Genomic DNA, 19,416 nt, shown 5'->3' with positions numbered 1-19,416 from the left:
ATTACCACAAAAATATCAGTAGTGTTGAAATATTTATGCTGTACTCTGTTCAGAAATGTGCTTTTTCTACACAAAAATGATTAAGGATTTACAAGCTAGAGCCCATTCATTTGGCTATAGAGCACCCTTTAATGTTTGACAAACGTGGAACAATTCTGCAACGTTATCACCAATAACAGCACAGGTAGCTCTTTCCTCAACTGATCAGATAATATTGCCTAACCATCAGTATAGTAACACATCAGACTTATTTAAGCGTAAGTGTAATATTTAATCATTGCTAATGTCCTGAGTTTCTTAGACAAGTATCTGTGCAAATAACATGAACAAACACACATGTGAATGCACTGGGCATTGCCTGATTCACTGTGTGGGTACACATCGGTATACTGCAGCTGTAAATGGCACAGCTAAGCTCCCATATGATTATTTGCACAAGAGCAGCCAGATGATCCGTTTGATTAAAACTTCCTACAATGACATTTCCGTTTACTCCAGAGTGTGAGAAAGAGAAGAAAACATAATATAAATAAGATTACTGGAAGCAGTTGGCTTTTACATGTCAGTGTTTGAATAGCTTCGAAGAAGTAAGTGAAGGAAAGATAAGAGAGAGTGAGGTTGTGATACAAAGCCCTTAACAGTTTATTTCCTTTTTCTCAGATATTTATACAGGAAAAAAGGAGCCACGATTTCATCTTCATCAAGTGTCCTGTAAGCAGTGTTCATCTAAAGCTTACATATACAAAAACACAAAACAAATTCCAAATATACAATACAAATCACCAAAGAACAAAGTATCAGAAGTAAATAAAATGTACTGCTTTCAGTAAACTGGCCAACCACCATCTGAACTAGTCTTTCTTCCTCTGTTTTGAGTAATTTGAGTGCTTGAATTCAGTCTTATGATTACATTTCTCCTCATTTGGATGTCAGATGTGAAGTGTGGGCACGTGGGCTTGGCTGTGAGGAGAACAGCAGAAGAAGGAGTGAAAGGGAGATGAAGTGTCTTAGGAAAAAAAGGACAACCTGATGCATGAAAAGAAAATACAAAAGACTAAAATATGACTATTAATAAGCACTACACTGAGGCAGCGTGACTCATGACTCATTGTTTTGCAATGCTAACATCACCTATCTGCTTTAAACTTGGTCAAGAGTAGAGGTAATAACACTTTCTACCTTTTCATCTTTATAACATACAAGAGTTTGCGCTAGTCTAACATAGTCTAGTTTCATAATAGTAAACACTGGTGTCCTGTTACACCACAAATGACTAACAACGCAACTCTCTGCTTGAGCAGCTCTGAATAAAACTTCCATTTTAAGGTGATTATTTACAACGATTAAAGTTAAAATGTCAGCACTTCAGACTTTTTGCTTGAAAATACCACAATAGATGGTTATTTAAAGGGAGATTTCTGCATAATTCAGCATTTGAACAAGTAATTCAAAGTGGTTTGACGTTAAATAGTTAAATTAGTGATCAAATAATATACTATAATAATAATATATTATAAATAATATAAACTTTGCCTTACAAATATAAAATATTTGTAATATCCTATTTTAGGCTGAAATCTTATGTCCAATCTATCGTAAAACAATGCCTCGAAGATCAAGCAGTGTAATCACAATCATGTGATGTAATAGCTTTCTATGAGGCATCTTTTAGAGACATTCAATGACTCAGATGTCTGGTTCCACCACTGTGAACAATTCTGATTTGGGAAGCTCCTCTAAAATGTATAATTTCACGTCAAACCACTCCGAAAGGCTTTGTTTAGATCTTAACAATCTGTATTAAATGGATTAAGATGTACTTGTAGTGTACATCTCTGTTTAGTTTTTCATTTTCCCTTATAAATCATGTAGCAAGAAAATCATTTGCCTATTAATAATGAAACTAATGTATGAAAATGAAAATAATGAAAATAATGTTAATATTTGCAGTTGTATCCAATGAATTAACCCTACAACTAAGCAGCATACTGACATGTCAGATCTGTATCCGTCTAATGATCTAGGTTTAACTATTTCTTTATATATTTTGTTTTACACGTTACACAATGCACTATTTTGCTGCTGAAAATATAGTACTGACTCTAAAGGGACAAGGGGAGCTTAGTCCTGACCATTATCACCCCAGACAAGGTACTTTTAGTAAAAACACTGGATTATTTCTGACAAAATCTGCCTTAAATTACAATTTAATGAATGATTTAAACCTTTATGCTTTATTCATTATGTTAAAAATATCAGCTTTCCGATTACTGAACTGATTTGACAACTGCAGAACTTACTGACGGACTGTGGCTAGTGACATTGGCAGATACAGTGGATAAATAAGCTCAGTGGTGCTTCACTGTTGGACATGTTGAGCCCCATGATGCCCTACATACATATACTTACTAAGCAATAAAAACCACTTAGGCCTTGGTTAATTCCTTCATGCCATAAAAAACAAAAACATTCCTCCTTCAACTGAGGGCAGACAGCGAACCAAATGATTCTTAACTTTGTTAAGATGCTGCAGGTTGTGTTATTTTAAATATCTTTTTCATTTTATTAAATATATCAATATTTTACAATAACACTGGACCTAATCTCCTTATAAACCTATTTAATTTCCATGTGTCTTGCTTATATGACACCACATACTAACGACTGATTATGAGCACCTAAGACCACAAGATAAATAAGAATTTACACACAATTACATAGAAATCAACTACAAGAATGATTAAAATAAAGACTACACAAATGAGTTAAAGTGTTTCAGTCTGGCCTGAAGTCACATACCTGGCATTGCACAAGTGAACCAACAACCCAAGTGGCACCAGAAGCACAGTGTATCAGATATGCAACATTCCTTCAAGACAGTGAAGAGTGACTAAACAGTTTCTGAACAGGGTTTCTGAACAGTTTCCCGTAATAAATTGTTTCATGAACAACATGTGCTAGTTTTGTGAGTGTTTCCTGAAAACCTTTGTGATTGCTAACTAACCCGGAACCACGTTTGGTAAAAATCCCCACTTACCCACAATCAAACTACTGAGTCACAAATTCCTGACACTTCCGACTTCCGATCTTGTGGGATATTACAGTGATTGTTGTTATTACGATGATAAAAACTTAATAAACCAAAGTTGCCTATGTACAATTACTGTAATTATCATATTTAAAAGGTCATGAAATCTTGAAAACATAAAAAGGCATTCTTCTGAGAATGTAAAAACAATTGTATGTCATTTTTAACAGACGCAGCACAAGGTTGCATGGTCATGCGAAGCATGCTGCCTGTCTGTCATCAGTAGAGCAGGCCAGGGTGGAGTTACAAAGCACTTTACCACTGGTTCGACTAGCTGATTTGCAACACAGTGTTTATACAGTGGACAACCCTCCATTTGGCAATGGAGAGAGTTAAAGCAAGAGAGTTAAATTCTTGAGATGCCCACTAGAAACTGAACTGGTATCACAACATCAACTTTCATTTGCCCAGTGTTTCAGACTGTTTTACCAGACAAGTTTAAAATACATAAAAAAAACTTGTTTCCTTTACGGAAAAAATTTTCCTTTGTGGAAATGTATTTTCTGTCTGGTTATTGTTTATAATACAGTGTAAGGTTCTATTTGGTGTAATCTGAGAAGAAGCAGAACAGGACTAAACAGTCCAGTCAAAAAAAGCAATGTTAAGTTTGTAATAGTGTAGCAGTACTTCATTTACATGAATTCATTCATTTTTACTGCAAACTTTTTTTATCATCTGTTCTCATGATACCATGGCATATTTACAAAATAGATTGATATTTAACTTTATAATACTGTTCAGCACTACTATGTGATATACAAAGGCTTTCAGGAGACATCTGCACTTTCATAATAATACAATCCTATAAGATAATTTATATCATTAAAAAGTGAATTTACCATGCAAGTAGGACTCCTTTTGGGTGCTTGTCCCAACTATGGAATGGGTTTTAGCCTTCCAGTTCTATACCTCAGAGGAGTTTTTCAGGAAAACATTTTCCTTCATTCTAAAATGATCAGTAAGGAAAGTTTTTTTGCCAACTATGTGGATCAATCCACATCTACAGTGAACACTCCTCCCTCTGTAGGCATTGACCACCTTCACCACCATCATGCCCTGTATCAGCATCTAATGCAGAAGCAAAAGGAGAAATCAAAAAGAAAAAATGTATATTTTGTGATGGTGTTGAATGGCTGGAGATATAGGAGCCCATGTAATGATCTCTTCTGGCATGTTTAACTAAATCATACCAGGGCAGAGTGATTTTTGCTAGAAGACATCTGGAGTACCATCTTTACCACCCAAAACAAGAAAAATATGGACTACACCAAAATGGAAAAGGTTAGTTGGTTTGTCCGCAGCATTTAGTGATAACGGGAGGCCTTCAGTGGCCTGGGCTGCTCACAGCACCCCATACTCCTGCAGAGACTTGATCAGCACAGTGTCCTTAACGTCACTGAAGACCATGCGGATGTTGTTGGTGTCTGTTGCGCAGGTGAAGTGAGAGTAGACACTTTTGCTCTTTTTCTCAGGGCTCAAGGCCTGCTGGGTATACATGTTACGGATGTAACTCATGGCGGCATCTGCATCCCGACGCTTGCCTAAAGGAGGCGTCCAACAAGACAGAACAAGAATGGTCAATGCAAAGGACAACAGGAGTCAGTATACACAAGTAAAGACAGGTAGAACAAAATGTGAACAAATGAGGAGAAGTAAGAGAGACAAAGAAAGTTCCAGATCTAAAAGTTCTCTATTCTGGAGCATTTCTATCAGTCCATTTGTCATGAACGTTTCATACAATGTAAAGAGTGGCTGCTGTTGTTAAGTGATGTCAAACTTTTTAATAAAAAAATGGAAATACATGTTTTTTCTTGGACAGTGACAACACATTATATTATTACATTATATCTAGCTATATCAAAGGCAATCCAATTCTGATCCTTTGTTATTCTACCAAGTTGCACTTTATCCATAACTTTCAGCACTGAGTTGCTTTTTTCAAAAGTTGACACAGTGGTCCAAATGTCTGCAATCTGGAACTACTTGTAAATGAAAATACTGTAATATGTGCAATGTCAGTTTTTTTTTATTTAAGGTATCCATCTTTCTTCAGAACGCAGTTAAACTAGCCACATATAAAATCTGACTGTGCAGCTTAGCAATAATAACATATTTACTGCTGAGAAAAAGGAGTAGATCTAATTTAGAAAACAAAATTTAAATATGTAAGTAGCATATTCAAGACACTGTGCATTTTCATATCAAGTTACAGTCTATCAAACTACGTGCACACCAAAAGTGATTCTACTGCAGCATTTCTAAGTAATTGGTATGGCCAAAATCAACAGATCACTCAATAAATCTGGATCACATGTCAAAGAAAAGCAGAAAAAAACAGTAAGCATACCCTAGAGTGATTATTTAAAAAAAAACATATTCAGAATAGCTCACATAATGAAAGAACTTGATTTTACTGTACTCTAATTGGCTTCACATATGATGACTTACCCAGATAAGACTAATCTCAATGTACTTGAAGTGTGTACTTTTGGGGGTGCACTACTAAAATATAGACATCAGACTGGGACTCAGTATAGGCAGATACTCAATATTAAATGGCTCAGATAAGAATTTGGGGACAAGCCTTGACTGAGTCAACCCAAACAGAAACAACTAAGATGATGATTGTTCCTCCTGGAACTGCTGATGCTCCTGTGCTAGAGAGTCACCTTTAAAACAAGCCTTTTTCTTTTGGTAGTAGCCTCATCAGTGCAGTTCACTAAATTGTCAAGTCAAATTTACATCAGTAAGCAACAGGGGCATCACAAATCCCAACACACAGGCAGCTGTCATAGCCAAAGGATGAAACTTCAACCCAGCTCCAGCACTTAAGTGGCCTACCTTCCTGTCTGATCCCTCATGCAAAAAGCTGGCTATTTTATGGTTGCCAGGGGTAACAGAGGGAAACGAGAAAGTGGAGATTTGGAGATACAGAGATATGCAGGGTCCTTTCCAGGGCCTCCCATATCAGCTTAAGTAGGATGGATTTTTGCTCTTTCCCCTCAAGTGTGTGTAATTTGAGTAGCAGATTCATCGTACCTGTGAAGTTGGAGAAGTAATCCTGCAGGTCTGATGTCTTGATCTTCTCAGCTAGGATGTCCATTTTGTTGAGGAAGAGAATGATAGAGGAATTGGCGAACCAGGGTGAGTGGATGGTGGTGTAGAACAGCGTCAGACTCTCTTCCATACGATTCTACATCAGGGGGCAGAAAAAAAAGGAGAGCAGAGTGGTTTATTCATCTTAAGGGATAATAAAAATGGGACAAAGATACTTATTCATACACTGAGAATGCAAGCATTTAAAGTGATAGTTTAGGAAAAAATACAATTTCCCCCTGGTTTTGTAGTCATCTTTATTAAAGTTAATTTGTTTAACCAACTTAGATTTGCTTGTTCATCCAACATTAGGCTGCCAATAAAATGTAAAACTTCGGTACTGGTCATAAAGCTTCATGACACCTACATAAGCTTGTAATGGCAACAGACATAACCCTACATAAATGTTCTTAAATGCTTATACCAATAGGTGTAATTTACTATAAAGGTTAACTTTGGTAGTTTTTCTCAAAGTTGCCTTTATTACAGCCCTTATGATTTGTATTGAAATAAACATTTAAAAACATTTATGTAGGAGTATGTCAGTTGTCCTGACAAGCTTATGCAGGTGAAACTTGGTATACAGTATATTTACGCCCTTTGGCAGAACATCATGTCTTAACAAGTTTTTAATAAACAAATACTTGTCTTTAGCTCACAGCCTCGCTAAAGAGCCCAGGGTTTGATTCACTGCTCAGGAAAGACTCCTAATGCTATATTAATTGCATCTGTAAGATGATCAGATGGCAAGTCAATGTAGATAGGAGAGTCTGCCCAATGCCACAATTGTAATATAGGCAAAGTTAAAAAATATATATATTTTATTGGCAGCCTGTGGTTGCATAAACAAACGAACATAAGCTTTATTAACCTTTGTAAGGATGACTACAAAAGCAAATGTTGAGAAAAAAAATTTAATGTATCATGTTGCTTTCAAATGTTGAGTTCTCTGAATTGTTTCTATTTTTGACAGTGAATCTATTTGTGTTTACCTAACAACTCTACACAGTTTTAGGGCAAATGTGTTTGCACCTTGACAACTGTTGGCAATAATCCAACTCATTAGAGTTGAACCTAATAATGCAGAATCATGCTTCTAACTGATGTAGAAATCACAAAAGCTCCCCACCCCACAATATAATGTTATTGTAGTACTTTACTTCTTTAGTTCTGAACAGGAGCTACAAGACTAATATCACCTGTTAGCAATCAGCCTTATGGCTCCCATGCAAAACTACATAAGCAAACTTTGGACAACAAATATTTATTGGCTGATTGATTGCCGGTGGTGTAAGGGAAACTGTGCAAATTGACTTTGGGCCAAACTACAGCTTTAGGAGTAGGGCAAGTAAAAGGAAGGGCAGAGAGAAGGAGGTAAAAGCAGAGTGAGATACACTGACACACTTGAGCTAGTTTAATAGAAGATATGCCAACCACTTCCCCTCAGGGATAATGATATACAGGGAGTAAGGTAAAGAATGATAAAGAAGCACAAAATCCTCCACTTACATCGCTGTTGTTCTCCTCCAGGACCTGGTCATACTCGCTGAGCGAGGCCAGGAAGATGAGCGACGTCACGTTCTCAAAGCAATGGATCCATTTCCTCCTCTCTGACTTCTGTCCCCCGACATCCACAATCCTACAGCAAGGAAAATGTGATTCACATACAGCTGCACATTATTGTTTGTTAATCATTATCATGACGTTGACTTAACCCATATGAATATCTTTTATGTGGCAATACCGGATTTCAAATATATGACCTATACAGTATAATATAACATAACAATTTCACTTAAATCCAACTATATTTATCACATGTGGACATATATGTGACCTTTACTGAAAGTGGCTATTTTCAAATATGGGACATATATTGTAGCCACATATGAACATATACAAATATATATGTGTAACATATATTTAACAATATATGCTAGAAAACATTCATGTATACATGGCCTATATTACACATACATATGAGCTTCATGTTATATATCAAAGTTTATGCATCTTTTTTCTTTCACATACGTCCTAATGGATTGAAAATTAGTATAATAGCTACACATTTACACCCTACAAACATGCACTTTGTAAGCTATGAAATTAAATCATGAAATCATTAAATAAATAAAGATACTATTCCCTGACAAATTTGCATATTAAAAACTAAACAGTTAACATAGTTACTATAGCTACACAGGGATGTATGTATCATATACACTCACCGGCCACTTTATTAGGTACAATAATTGCTAGTAAAAGGTTGGACCCCCTTTTGCCTTCAGAACTGCCTTAATTCTTCGTGGCATACTTTCAACAAGGTCTTGGAAACATTCCTCAGAGATTTTGGTCCATATTGACACGATAGCATCAGGCAGTTGCTGCAGATTTGTCAGCTGCACACCTATGATGCGAATCTCCCGTTCCACCACATCCCAAAGGTGCTCTATTGGATTGAGACCTGGTGACTGTGGAGGCCACTGGAGTACAGGGAACTTATTGTCATGTTCAAGAAGTTTGAGATGAAATCCCAGTAGATCAGCAGTTTCTGAAATACTCAGACCAGCCCGTCTGGAACCAACAACCATGCCACGTTCAAAGTCACTCAAATCACCTTTCTTCCCCATTCTGATGCTCGGTCTGCACTTCAGCAAGTTGACTTGACCACCTCTACATGCCTAAATGCACTGAGTTGCGGCCATGTGATTGGCTGATTGGCTATTTGTGTTGAACAGGTGTACCTAATAAAGTGACCGGTGAATATATATATACGTGACCCGCTTTGATAAATGTGCATATATGGCCATTTAACAGACATGGTAAAGGCTCTAATGTACAAATACTTATGAGGACAGGAAAAGGCAAGGCTCACTTTAAGCATACATAAAATTAGGCCCAGTCTTGAAATTCAGTTGACTACAGCCAAATCGGGCTACTCACACAAGAACTCATTTGTGGGTCTCTGTCCATCAACACTACTTTTTCATCCAAAATATCTCAAAACATAAACAGCAGACAGTTATCAATCAAACAAGCTTGTTTTGCCTTTCTGTCAAACAGCAACTTGGTTATCTCCACATCAAGGAAATAAACTGCAGACACAAATGATCTGCACACCACAGCTGCCTGAAAATATTAACAGTTGACATGTTTGATTTACATCATGTTTTTTTCCCCTTAGCTTTTGGAATTGATTTACTAAGTAATGGCCCTGGCTGATCATGTCATTCATTTAACATGGACGAAATGGGCTAGACAGAAAACAGTAATGGCTTAGGACATGACACTGTGTCAGAGAATTTCTAATGCCTCCACAAAAATTAATTAAGCGTGATGAGGAAAACACTCAGATGTCAACATCTCAGTACTGCAGGTCATGCCAACGGTGTATAAATCCCTTATGTATAAATCCCTTATGTATAAGTAATTTTGTCCCCAGTGAAAGTTGAGTTACTGCATGCTTATTACTGTATCTGGGAGTGATCTATACCTGAGTGTGATCATTTTGTGCTAGGTCAAACTGCTTATTACATTACCTGAGTGTGATCCTCTCCACTACAAAAGAGTAGTCATTGATGCCGGTGGTTGGAAAACGCACCCGCAGCACATCCTGGAATGTTGGGATGTAATCTGGGGCTGCGATGCGGTCTAGATTGGTGATGAAGCTATAGAAAAGTTGTTATTAGTAAGAAGCAGCACTGTTGTAATCATAAAAACATGTAGAGCGAAGCATAAGACACGGTTAATTAGACAGAGTACATATGGAAGTTGTTATCTCTGAATATGTGTACATTGTGTTAGAATAGAGTACTGGCTTAGCCTGAGCGTTAATTAAATGTCCAGGATTTGTTTGTGTTTCTTATCATGAAAGAGTTCTGAGAACTGATTGAATAGTGAGAGGATATATGAGCGACAGAGAGAGAGAGAGAGAGAGAGAGAGAGAGAGAAAGAGGCAGGAAGTCTGTGACAGGGAAGGACATGATGATAAAAGGTAACAGGAAAATGCCTAGCTCTGTCCATCACAGGAAATTGGATGATAATGCGTAATGCAGAGTTTAATTAATAGATCTGTTTTAGGAGCTCGCTTATTAAACAGTAAGAATAAATTGTGTGTTATCTGGAGGCTCAGTGCAAGAAAAAACTGAGCATGAACCTAATTTGACCGCAATCCTGAACACTGGAGTTTTAATAATATATAAACACAGCAGGATTTTCTCTGGTTCTGATCATGCTTCATTTCTAATACAGCCATGTGGCGCCATCTGGTGGACATATTTGGTTCAGTACAAATTGCAGCATGAATGTGCTCAAAATGTGCTCTAACCCCCCACCCCCCCAAATACAGTGTGACTTTACATATTACGAACTATTCAGCAAAGTATTTTTAGATACTTTATTCAATATTTCAATAATTCTGTGATAAGGAAGTTATTAAATTCTACATAATATACTGTAATCCATTTCCATTACTTTTTTGGCAAGTTGGCAAGTCATCTTGACTTGACTTTGGATTTGATCTTCTGGAATACAATTAAATCTGGACATTATATACTAATAAAATTATCAATATTCTACAGCTTTCTCAGGTGTTTTAGGGCTGTTCATTATTCTGGGCACAACTAAAAGTTCTTCATTTCTATTTACAGCTTATGATTCTTCTTGAGCACTGATTCTAAACCTTTTGAACAGTACAGTATTATTCATTAATTACTATAATACTATAAGTAGTAGTTAAGAGAGTGCGGAGAGTCGGCTGCACACAGACCCTCAGGACATTAGGGGAGTTCTGAAAACTGCCAATGGAAATGTCTTTCTTCGTTAAATATTAAAGTCTATGGACTTATCAATATCCTTATCAATAAAAACAGCCTACTAAACTATATCTGCAATACCACAGTACAAGACTGTCTCTATTAGGTTTAACTGTGCAGTTCTACACAGAGCTAAAGTGAAGTCTTTGATCAACTTACTACTCTGTGGAGTCCAGTAGTTGGTATTCTCTTCGGCGACTGTAGCAGATTTTAAGACCGGAGTCTGCCCACAGACGCTGAATAGCATCCACATATCTTCGCTCCAGCTGTGTCACCTGATGTGTGATTACTTCTTGGAACCACTGAGCATACATCTATGAATATGGAGAAAAAAAAACACACAAATGAAGTGTATGATCGCAAACATAATATACACACATTCTCACTGAACTATCTGCAATTTCATGAGGATTAATTAGATGGTTGATTAGACGGCCCTTCATTGCTGTTGAGGACACAGCGGAATGCTTTAACGTTCATGCTGCAAATGTTATGTGGCCATATAAGTCCCTGACCACCTCTAAAGATGCATTAAACCTCATTCACACCTGAGCTTAGGGTTGTCCACTTATGATCGCATCACCCAAGACAGATGTTAACATCAGACATTCCTATTTTAGACTGATAGGGTTCCTGTCTGCTGTCTGCTGTTTAAAATGTATATATGTTTTATTTTGTGCTTGGATATCATTTTACTGTATTATTTTGCAACTAAATCCTATTTCGGGGCAATGACAAAAACACATTTTCAACAAATTTTCCATTTTTGATTTTTTTGTACATATTTTCAAAGTCGTGTCCAGCCTAGAGTGAGTTAACAACTTAACCTAAACAAGGACAGTGATTCACTTAGTGTCCTTCGTGTGTGAGCATATAGCAAAAGACAAAGAACAATGACTGAAAGTTAAAAAAGTCAAATTTGGGAGCATTTTCTTAAAATGAAAGATAAAGTAGTCACACAGAGCACAATGACTTCGCTTTCCACGGAAGCACAATGTTACCTTTGACCTCTAGAAAATAATCCATGCTGGTCGGGATTCTGAAGCAGCAGAACGATCAGTAAATGGTATCCTTCCCTACACGCTGGTGTTCTGACGAACCGAATCACTGAGCTATTTTAAGCTAAATCAGTTTCAAAACTATAGAACATTTGGCAGCTCTTCACAGTGCTACATACATTAGCTAGCTATGTACTATGTATTATTGTATTATGTGTGGTATGTTATACATTATTATCTTTATTATTATGTTATTATGTATTATTATCTTAAATTTTATTATTTTTTAAAATATTAATATTATATATATATTTATTTTATAATGTAATTCTTAAATATAACTCATTTTATTAACAAAAAATGCTGTGCACTCTTGCTGGAAACCTGTTTACAAAAAGCATATTTTTAAACTGATTATGAGCTGCAGCCTGAAGAGCTTTAATGTTAATCTACATATTTTATTAATATATGACATATTTTATCTATTGCATATAACTTACTGTAGCTCAAGATTTAAAGCAGGTTTAAAGCACTGCACTTTTCTGTGGTGATAATTTAACTCTTGCTGAACAGAATCTCAGTTTGTCAGAACATAAAAAATTATTCTTACTCTTCACATTTACAGGCTACATTTAAGATGATTAACCAATGACTAGTCATGACTAATCAACATTGTTTTGCAGCCCTATTCTATTATCTAATTAAATTGATTTCTTTTGTATTGTAAGATTGGAACACATACATTTCAAGGTATTTCAAGGCAACTGTCAATACACAAGTCAGCAAAGTTAAGCTAAATGGACCATTTATACTTATTTCCATGAGCACAAGCCAAAATCAAGGAAAACTACTAGTGCAGACTGTTTAAAAGCCATGCAGGGCCCCGATCTTCTGACCTCATTCTGTTGGTTGGCATAGGGGATCCTAAGGGCTGACATGGCTCCTGTCATGGCCTTCATAGCTGTGAAGATATTCTGAAAAACCAGTTTGGTGAAGGTGCGTCTGTCCTCCTCCGTGTAACCCTTTCCATGGATGATCCTCATCTGCTTGATAAAAGTGGTTTTCCCACTTTCTCCAGTGCCTAGCAGAATGAAAAACAAACAGAGCTCATCCATTAAGCAGTCAAGTATAATTAAAAGGCCTGAATCAAGAAATATGTAATCATTGTTGAGGTTTTAAAACACTGTTCACCTCCTAGCCCATTTGGTTCATATATAGAAAATAAGCTGCAAGAACACACACACACACACACACACACACACACACACACACACACACACACACACCATCTAAGCCGCTTCTCCCTCAGGGTCGTGGGGCTGCTGGAGCCAATCCCAGCGGTCACTGGGTGGAAGGCAGGATACACCCTGAACAGGTCACCAATCCATTGCAGGGCAGACAGACAGACATACACAATCACACACTCACAGCTAGGGGCAATTTAGCATGTCCAAATGGCCTGACTGCATGTCTTTGGACTGTGGGAGGAAACCAAAGAACCTGGAGGAAACCCACGCAGACACGGGGAGAACATGCAAACTCCGCTGCAAAAACAACTAAATGTATTTTTTGTGTGGTCAGGACACCAATGCATTGACTTACGTCCGACAGCAATTATATCAAAGTTACTGAAATTACCAGATGAGTGTTTCAGTCTGGAATGTTTTTGAATGAGTTATAATAATCTCAATCAGATCAGAGATCATTTACATATCGCTGCTGTCTGAAGAAAACCTCATATGTCAATTTGTGCTGTTTTTCAGTTTCTGACATACTGTATCAAAAAAGTGAAAGAAAAATAGGTTTTCCACAGTATCAGGTCTTAAATTCTAAAGAGTAATGAGAAGTTGGAAAATGGCATAATAAATAAAGAATAATAAAGTAAATGACAATTAAAATGGACCCTCATAGAGCAGGTACTGTTTGGGTGGTGGATCATTCTCAGTGTGTGATGCACTGGTACAAGTGGATCAGACACTCAATGTCACTGCTGGACTGGGAACAGTCCACCAACCATACATATCCAGCCAACAGCATCCTGTGGGCAACATCCTGTGATCACTGACGAAGTACTAGAGGATGATCCACACAAACTGCAGCAGCAGATGAGCTGTCGTCTCTGGCTTTACATCTACAAGGTGGACTGACAGGGTAGGATTGTCTAATTGAGTGGACAGTGAGTGGACACAGTATTTAAAAACTCCAGCAGCACTGCTGTGTCTGATCCACTTGTACCAGCACAACATACACTAGCACACAACCACCACATCAGTGTTACTGTAGTGCTGAGAATGATCCACTACCCAAATAATACCTTCTCTGTGAGGGTCGATGGGGGTCCTGACCACTGAAGAACAGGGTAAAAGGGAGCTAACAAAGTATACAGAGAAACAGACGGCCTACAGTGTGTAACTGTAGAACTACAAAGTGCACCTATATAGTAAGTGGAGCTGATAAAATGGATAATGAGCATAGAAACAAGGAGGTGGTCATAATGTTATGCCTGATCGGTGTATATACATGGCCCCTTGAAACTGAGGAGAAAGATCGAGAAAACCCGTCCCATCAAAAGTGCATTGTTTTCATCGATCAGTGTTCTCTCACTACAGTACCTAGTATACATTACCCAAATCTCCTCATTTCAACAAAGAAATCCTGACTGTTATTGCATTACTGAAAGTGAACCTAACAGAAACAGTTCTCAATTTTTGGCTTCTAGCAGTAACTTCAGTAATTTGGCTTCTCTCTGCATTGCTAGCTCACAGGGGAAAACAACATTTCAAACATTTTACCTTCAATTATGTGCCTCAAAAGACTATTTTTTTCAGAATTTCCCCCTCATCTTTGAGATACATATGAGACAGGGCTTTCCCTAGTACTGAAAGTGAAAGATCTTGCTCTAGAGACTCCTGTAGGGGTTATGTGGGCTTATTTACGGGATGTAGACTAACATGTAGAAACGATTACATTTTTATTTTTCGTTGGCGTGCTCTTTTACCTGCTATTTTTAATGCATAAACTCAAAAAATACAATTAACTACAATTAAACTGTATCATACTGCCTTGAAGGGTTGAGAAAATACCTTTCACCAAAAAACTTACCCATCACTGTTCTCTTACTACAATACCTAGCACACATGTGTCATACAACCATTGCGAATTCCCCCATACATGTAGAGGCTAATAAACATTGATGTTATATTCAGTTTCCTAGCCGTAACATTGTGTGGCTTCATTCTGCGTTCACTAGCTGAATTATATAAGCTATAATTAGGGGCCTTGAAGCACTTGTAGTTTTTCAAAAGTTCCTCCCACCTTCAAGATGCATCAATTGACAGGGCTTTCCTAGTCTTTAAACTTGAAAATGTCACTCTTACGCATGTAGGAGTCACCTGGGCACGCTTAGAACAGATATAGTAATGCTTACTATAATTTCCTCTTTTGGTCAGTATACTACTTTAAAGGATTATGAAGCAACCTGTGTAAATACTGTGTAAATAAGCACAACCTTTTTTCCTTTTAATTGTTCATCAATTCATCAATATTCATGACCATGTAATTATGCATTATGAATATTTTTAGTGCATAAACACGCAAAAGACTTCAGGACAAAATACAACAAAACACAATAAAAATGTGGGATATGGTCCCTTGAAACCATCCCACCAACATGAAGGGATATATGTTGCATACATGTACTGTAAATAAGTAAATTCCCTTCAGTAGACTGTCAGCCCCTTTACTGTCGGACAGTTGTACTACCCATACACCAGATACGCTGGAATGTAAACTATCCTGTTAAGAATGAGGCGACAAAACATCTGAGATGTTTTAATCACAACCAGACAGACTGCAAAGGCCGTCACAGAGCGTGTTCGATAGAGAAATCAAATGGCTCCCACTTGTTTACTTATGCACACAGACTCTTATTTTGCTAGATTTTGATTGATCTGAACCTGCTGACTCTTGATGGTGTTATCAAGCACAAGCCTTCTGTGTGTTACTGGTGAAAGAGAGCTGCTAAATGAGTGAGCTGTCCTCACTTTAATCACTGTTTTTATAAGAGCAAATATTTGCTAATGAGACCTGCGAGCAACCACGATCATCTCCCGATCAGCTGTGGGGTCATAGCTGAAGACAGATGAATGACATCAGAATCTTTACAAATACAAAAACTATTAATGTGCTTTCAGCAAAACGTTTACTCACATATTTTAAGCTGGAATTCATGACCTACAAGTCTCCAAGTGTAGCCTTCTTCGTAAAGTTAGCCGCATAGTTTTATTCACTTATCTCTGTTGTTTCTGATCTTAAGTCACTTGACAAACCACTTGTTTATCATAAGAAACATACATATCTTTCATAGCCCACAGTCTCACACTTGCATGTGTAACTTCACTGTCTGCTTCATGTGAAACTACAGTAGAGGGACTTGCCATTGAATCAATTCATCAATAATCTGCACTGCAGAATGGAAACAATAATAGACTCTGTAGTGCTCTGGTCAGGTGAATCTGACTCAGTGATTCAGTCATTTGCTGTTTGCATAGTGCTGTACCAACACAGTTGCATAACCTAATGCTATACCTACTTGTTCTTTTTACATATAATTTAAAAAGTCCATGTACCCTTTGCTTGTGTTCAGATTTCATGATGAACAGACCAACAGAACTGCTCCAAAATTACTTGGGGGGGGGGGAACTTTCATTACAAGTTAAGGGTGTTTTTTCCTTCTCCTGTGATGTGACCATTTTGAGATTATGAGGTTTTATTGTATATAAGATTACTGAACTTAAAGAATTGCCCTGTAATTCTATTTACTAAAACATAGTCATGTAGCAGCTTTTTACAGGGAAACTTTAACTTTGTTATCACAATTTTATATTGTATTTTTAGTACAATACTGTAGTACGCAAATACATCATATAACCACTGCAAATCTGCCCGTGCGGATAAAGCTGCTAGCGTAGCTTCATCCACATGGGGATACATACAGACAGAAGTGATGGTCTTCTTCCTAACAGTAATGTTAGCTATCTGGCTTTCTTGAGCCCACAAAGCCCTTAAGGACTTTCAGAAGTTTCTCCCATCTTTCAAGATACATCATCACAAGTGGCTTGTCTTAGTCCTTAAACTGGAAAATCTTGCTCTACAGATTATGCCGGCACCTCTGGAGGAGTCACCTGGGCGTGTTTACAACGTTACAACAATGTATCAAAGATTACATTTTAATCTTTGGCCAGGGCTTCTTTAAGTGTCTTAAGGATTTTGAATGAACCAATCGAATGCTTTGTAAATGAACACAATTTGTGTTTAATCAGCATTCATGTTCGGTCTTCCACATTAGCCTACTTCAGCAGTGTCACACTGGGTTCCTTCTGGGCCACAGCTCCGCAGAGATTATAGTTTTCCTCTTCTAACACTCTGTAATCAACTTATGAAGGTCTTTCTGAGCATCTAATAAGCAGAATCCGGTGTGTTTAATGAGGAACAGTGCTAAACTCCACAAAGCTGTTTTCAACCTGCATTACTCTTCACCAGGTATGTATGTAATAACTCCCACATTTTGTAAAGACCAGCATGAACTTTTTGCCCAGTTGTGGTGTGACCTAGGCTACCTGTAAAGTGTGTCAGCACTTACCTAACAGAAGCACCTTTATCTCTCGGCGCTCTCTCTTTTTCTGTTCTGCGAGGATCCGTCTTATTTCATTGTCTATGGCGACTGACTTCTTTTCATCCTCGGACAAGCAGCAGGTGCAGTTCCGGTAGCACCACCCCCAGCACCCCATCTCCCCTAGAAATGGATAGAAACGTTTGCTGATCACATATAGAGCGGACAAATTGAGATTACAAGTCAAGTACAGGAGCCGATAACAAGCCATGATCACATGTGTGTGAAATAAAGGGTCAAAAAAGCCAAATGAGCCACAAAAAGGTCAAAAATGCCAAATGAGCCCCAAAAATCAGGTCCAAAATGTACTCTAGCAAACGGCTGTGAAACTTCCAACATTCAGCATCCATCAGCACAGGAATCTGTTAGGCGCTCTTCTCTTCTATTCTAAAAAGTACTAAAGCTATAAAGTGAGGGGTGTAAGAAACAGCAGTGCAGATGCTGAATGAACTGAGTTTCTTTTCTCACAAACATACTTGTGTAGACGGTCGTAAAACCAGCAAAACTGTACTGAAATACATGGAAATGAGCAAATAAATGACTTGTTTACTTTACTCAGCTTACTAATAAGTAACTACTCACGAGTACTAATAAGTTGGTAGTGATAAAATCCCGTTAAGACTACACGTTAAGTGAAAGTAACAACGAAAAGAAAACTTAGCATGAGAATAATTCTGGAAGTTTCCTCAGTTTGCTGTGTGGACGACCTGTCTGGTCCTGTTGGGTGCCATTTTGGTGTTGTTATGAGAGGAGGACTACCCCATACAGCGCCGACACGCTTATCAATCTTGGACTTTCCCCAATAAGGAAATACGAGACCACAAAACTGTTAACGACGTATAGCCAACAGGTATAGATTAAAAGAGGACTGCCTACCAAACTATTTACCTATTAACATATGAGAAATGAAGGGGAAAATCACTTACCTTCATTCGTCGTCACACCTGTTCCGGGAAACTTAAATCTTCGGCTCTCGATGAGAAACTCGATCCATCTTTCCTCAGGTGAACTGAGGTCGAACCAGAAACTTCTTCTCTTCACCCTTTTCTTCGAAAACTCCAACGGGCTCGATATGAAACGGTTTCAGTCACATTATTCTCTCTCGCCTGGCAGCGGAAACTGCCAGCTAACTCAGGAAAAGTCTAACTTTAACAGAGAACTTGAGGAGAATGTGAGCACCTGAGCCGAAACGCTCCCATTGTACCTCAGTGGAATGCGCCCTCCACCTTTTTCATTTCCCACCCCTTTAACGTCAAGGCCCCGCCCCCTGCGCCGTGATTGGCTATAAATGACATACACACCGCCGATCGCGATGCTTTGTGCCTGGTTATAAACTGATCGAGCCGAAGTTGAGCAAGTTAGCTAGGTAGCGTTAGTGAAGATGGAGAAAGAAAGTAAAGACTGAAGTCTTACTTTCAGCTTACTTAAAGTGTTTGAGGGACACATTTGAGAAGAATGCTTTCATAGTCAAGTGGGAACAGTTTCTCATCCACAAATGGAAAAAAATACATTTGAACAGCCCTCAAACTCGTCATTCCACACTCAGCGAATGTCAATAAGTTTTCGACAGGTCTGAATCATTCTGTAAGCTGAGCCATTCAGAGTGGCTTCGCATCAAATGGTTTCTTCCAGTTCATTCTAATTTCTGATTTTTTACAGTGGTGGTGATATGGTATGTCTATGTCAGAAATATAGCCCTTTTATTCACCATCTAAAACCACTAGTGAAGCTACACGTCATCAGAATTGT

At 37.9% G+C, this 19,416-nt stretch overlaps 1 protein-coding gene across 1 annotated transcript; it reads right to left on the bottom strand.

The window, feature by feature from the left end:
- Window positions 1-618: 618 nt before the first annotated feature.
- Window positions 619-18,862, bottom strand: LOC108430097 (guanine nucleotide-binding protein subunit alpha-11-like). The gene is made up of 8 exons (XM_017702282.2): window positions 18,594-18,862; window positions 17,638-17,790; window positions 12,893-13,077; window positions 11,158-11,312; window positions 9,724-9,852; window positions 7,694-7,823; window positions 6,128-6,281; window positions 619-4,629 (listed from the first exon to the last, which is right to left on the bottom strand). The coding sequence occupies exons 2-8, from the start codon at window positions 17,783-17,785 to the stop codon at window positions 4,430-4,432; spliced, it is 1,101 nt and encodes a 366-aa protein (XP_017557771.1). The 5' UTR covers window positions 17,786-17,790; window positions 18,594-18,862; the 3' UTR covers window positions 619-4,429.
- Between the last annotated feature and the right edge of the window lie 554 nt (window positions 18,863-19,416).

This window comes from Pygocentrus nattereri, chromosome 15 (assembly GCF_015220715.1).
Source record: "Pygocentrus nattereri isolate fPygNat1 chromosome 15, fPygNat1.pri, whole genome shotgun sequence".
In the NCBI taxonomy this organism is placed as follows: Eukaryota; Metazoa; Chordata; class Actinopteri; order Characiformes; family Serrasalmidae; genus Pygocentrus; species Pygocentrus nattereri.
This window is presented reverse-complemented; position numbering and strand designations above follow the sequence as displayed.

What these genes read in the sequence shown, in the direction of transcription:
- LOC108430097 (XM_017702282.2), bottom strand. Translation starts at nt 17,785, where the DNA reads ATGGGGTGCTGGGGGTGGTGCTACCGGAACTGCACCTGCTGCTTGTCC. An exon ending in ATGCCAACCAACAGAATGAG is followed by an intron (nt 11,313 to 12,892) that starts GTCAGAAGATCG and finishes CCATATTCATAG; the next exon opens with ATGTATGCTCAGTGGTTCCA. An exon ending in TGGAGGAGAACAACAGCGAT is followed by an intron (nt 6,282 to 7,693) that starts GTAAGTGGAGGA and finishes CCCCTGATGTAG; the next exon opens with AATCGTATGGAAGAGAGTCT.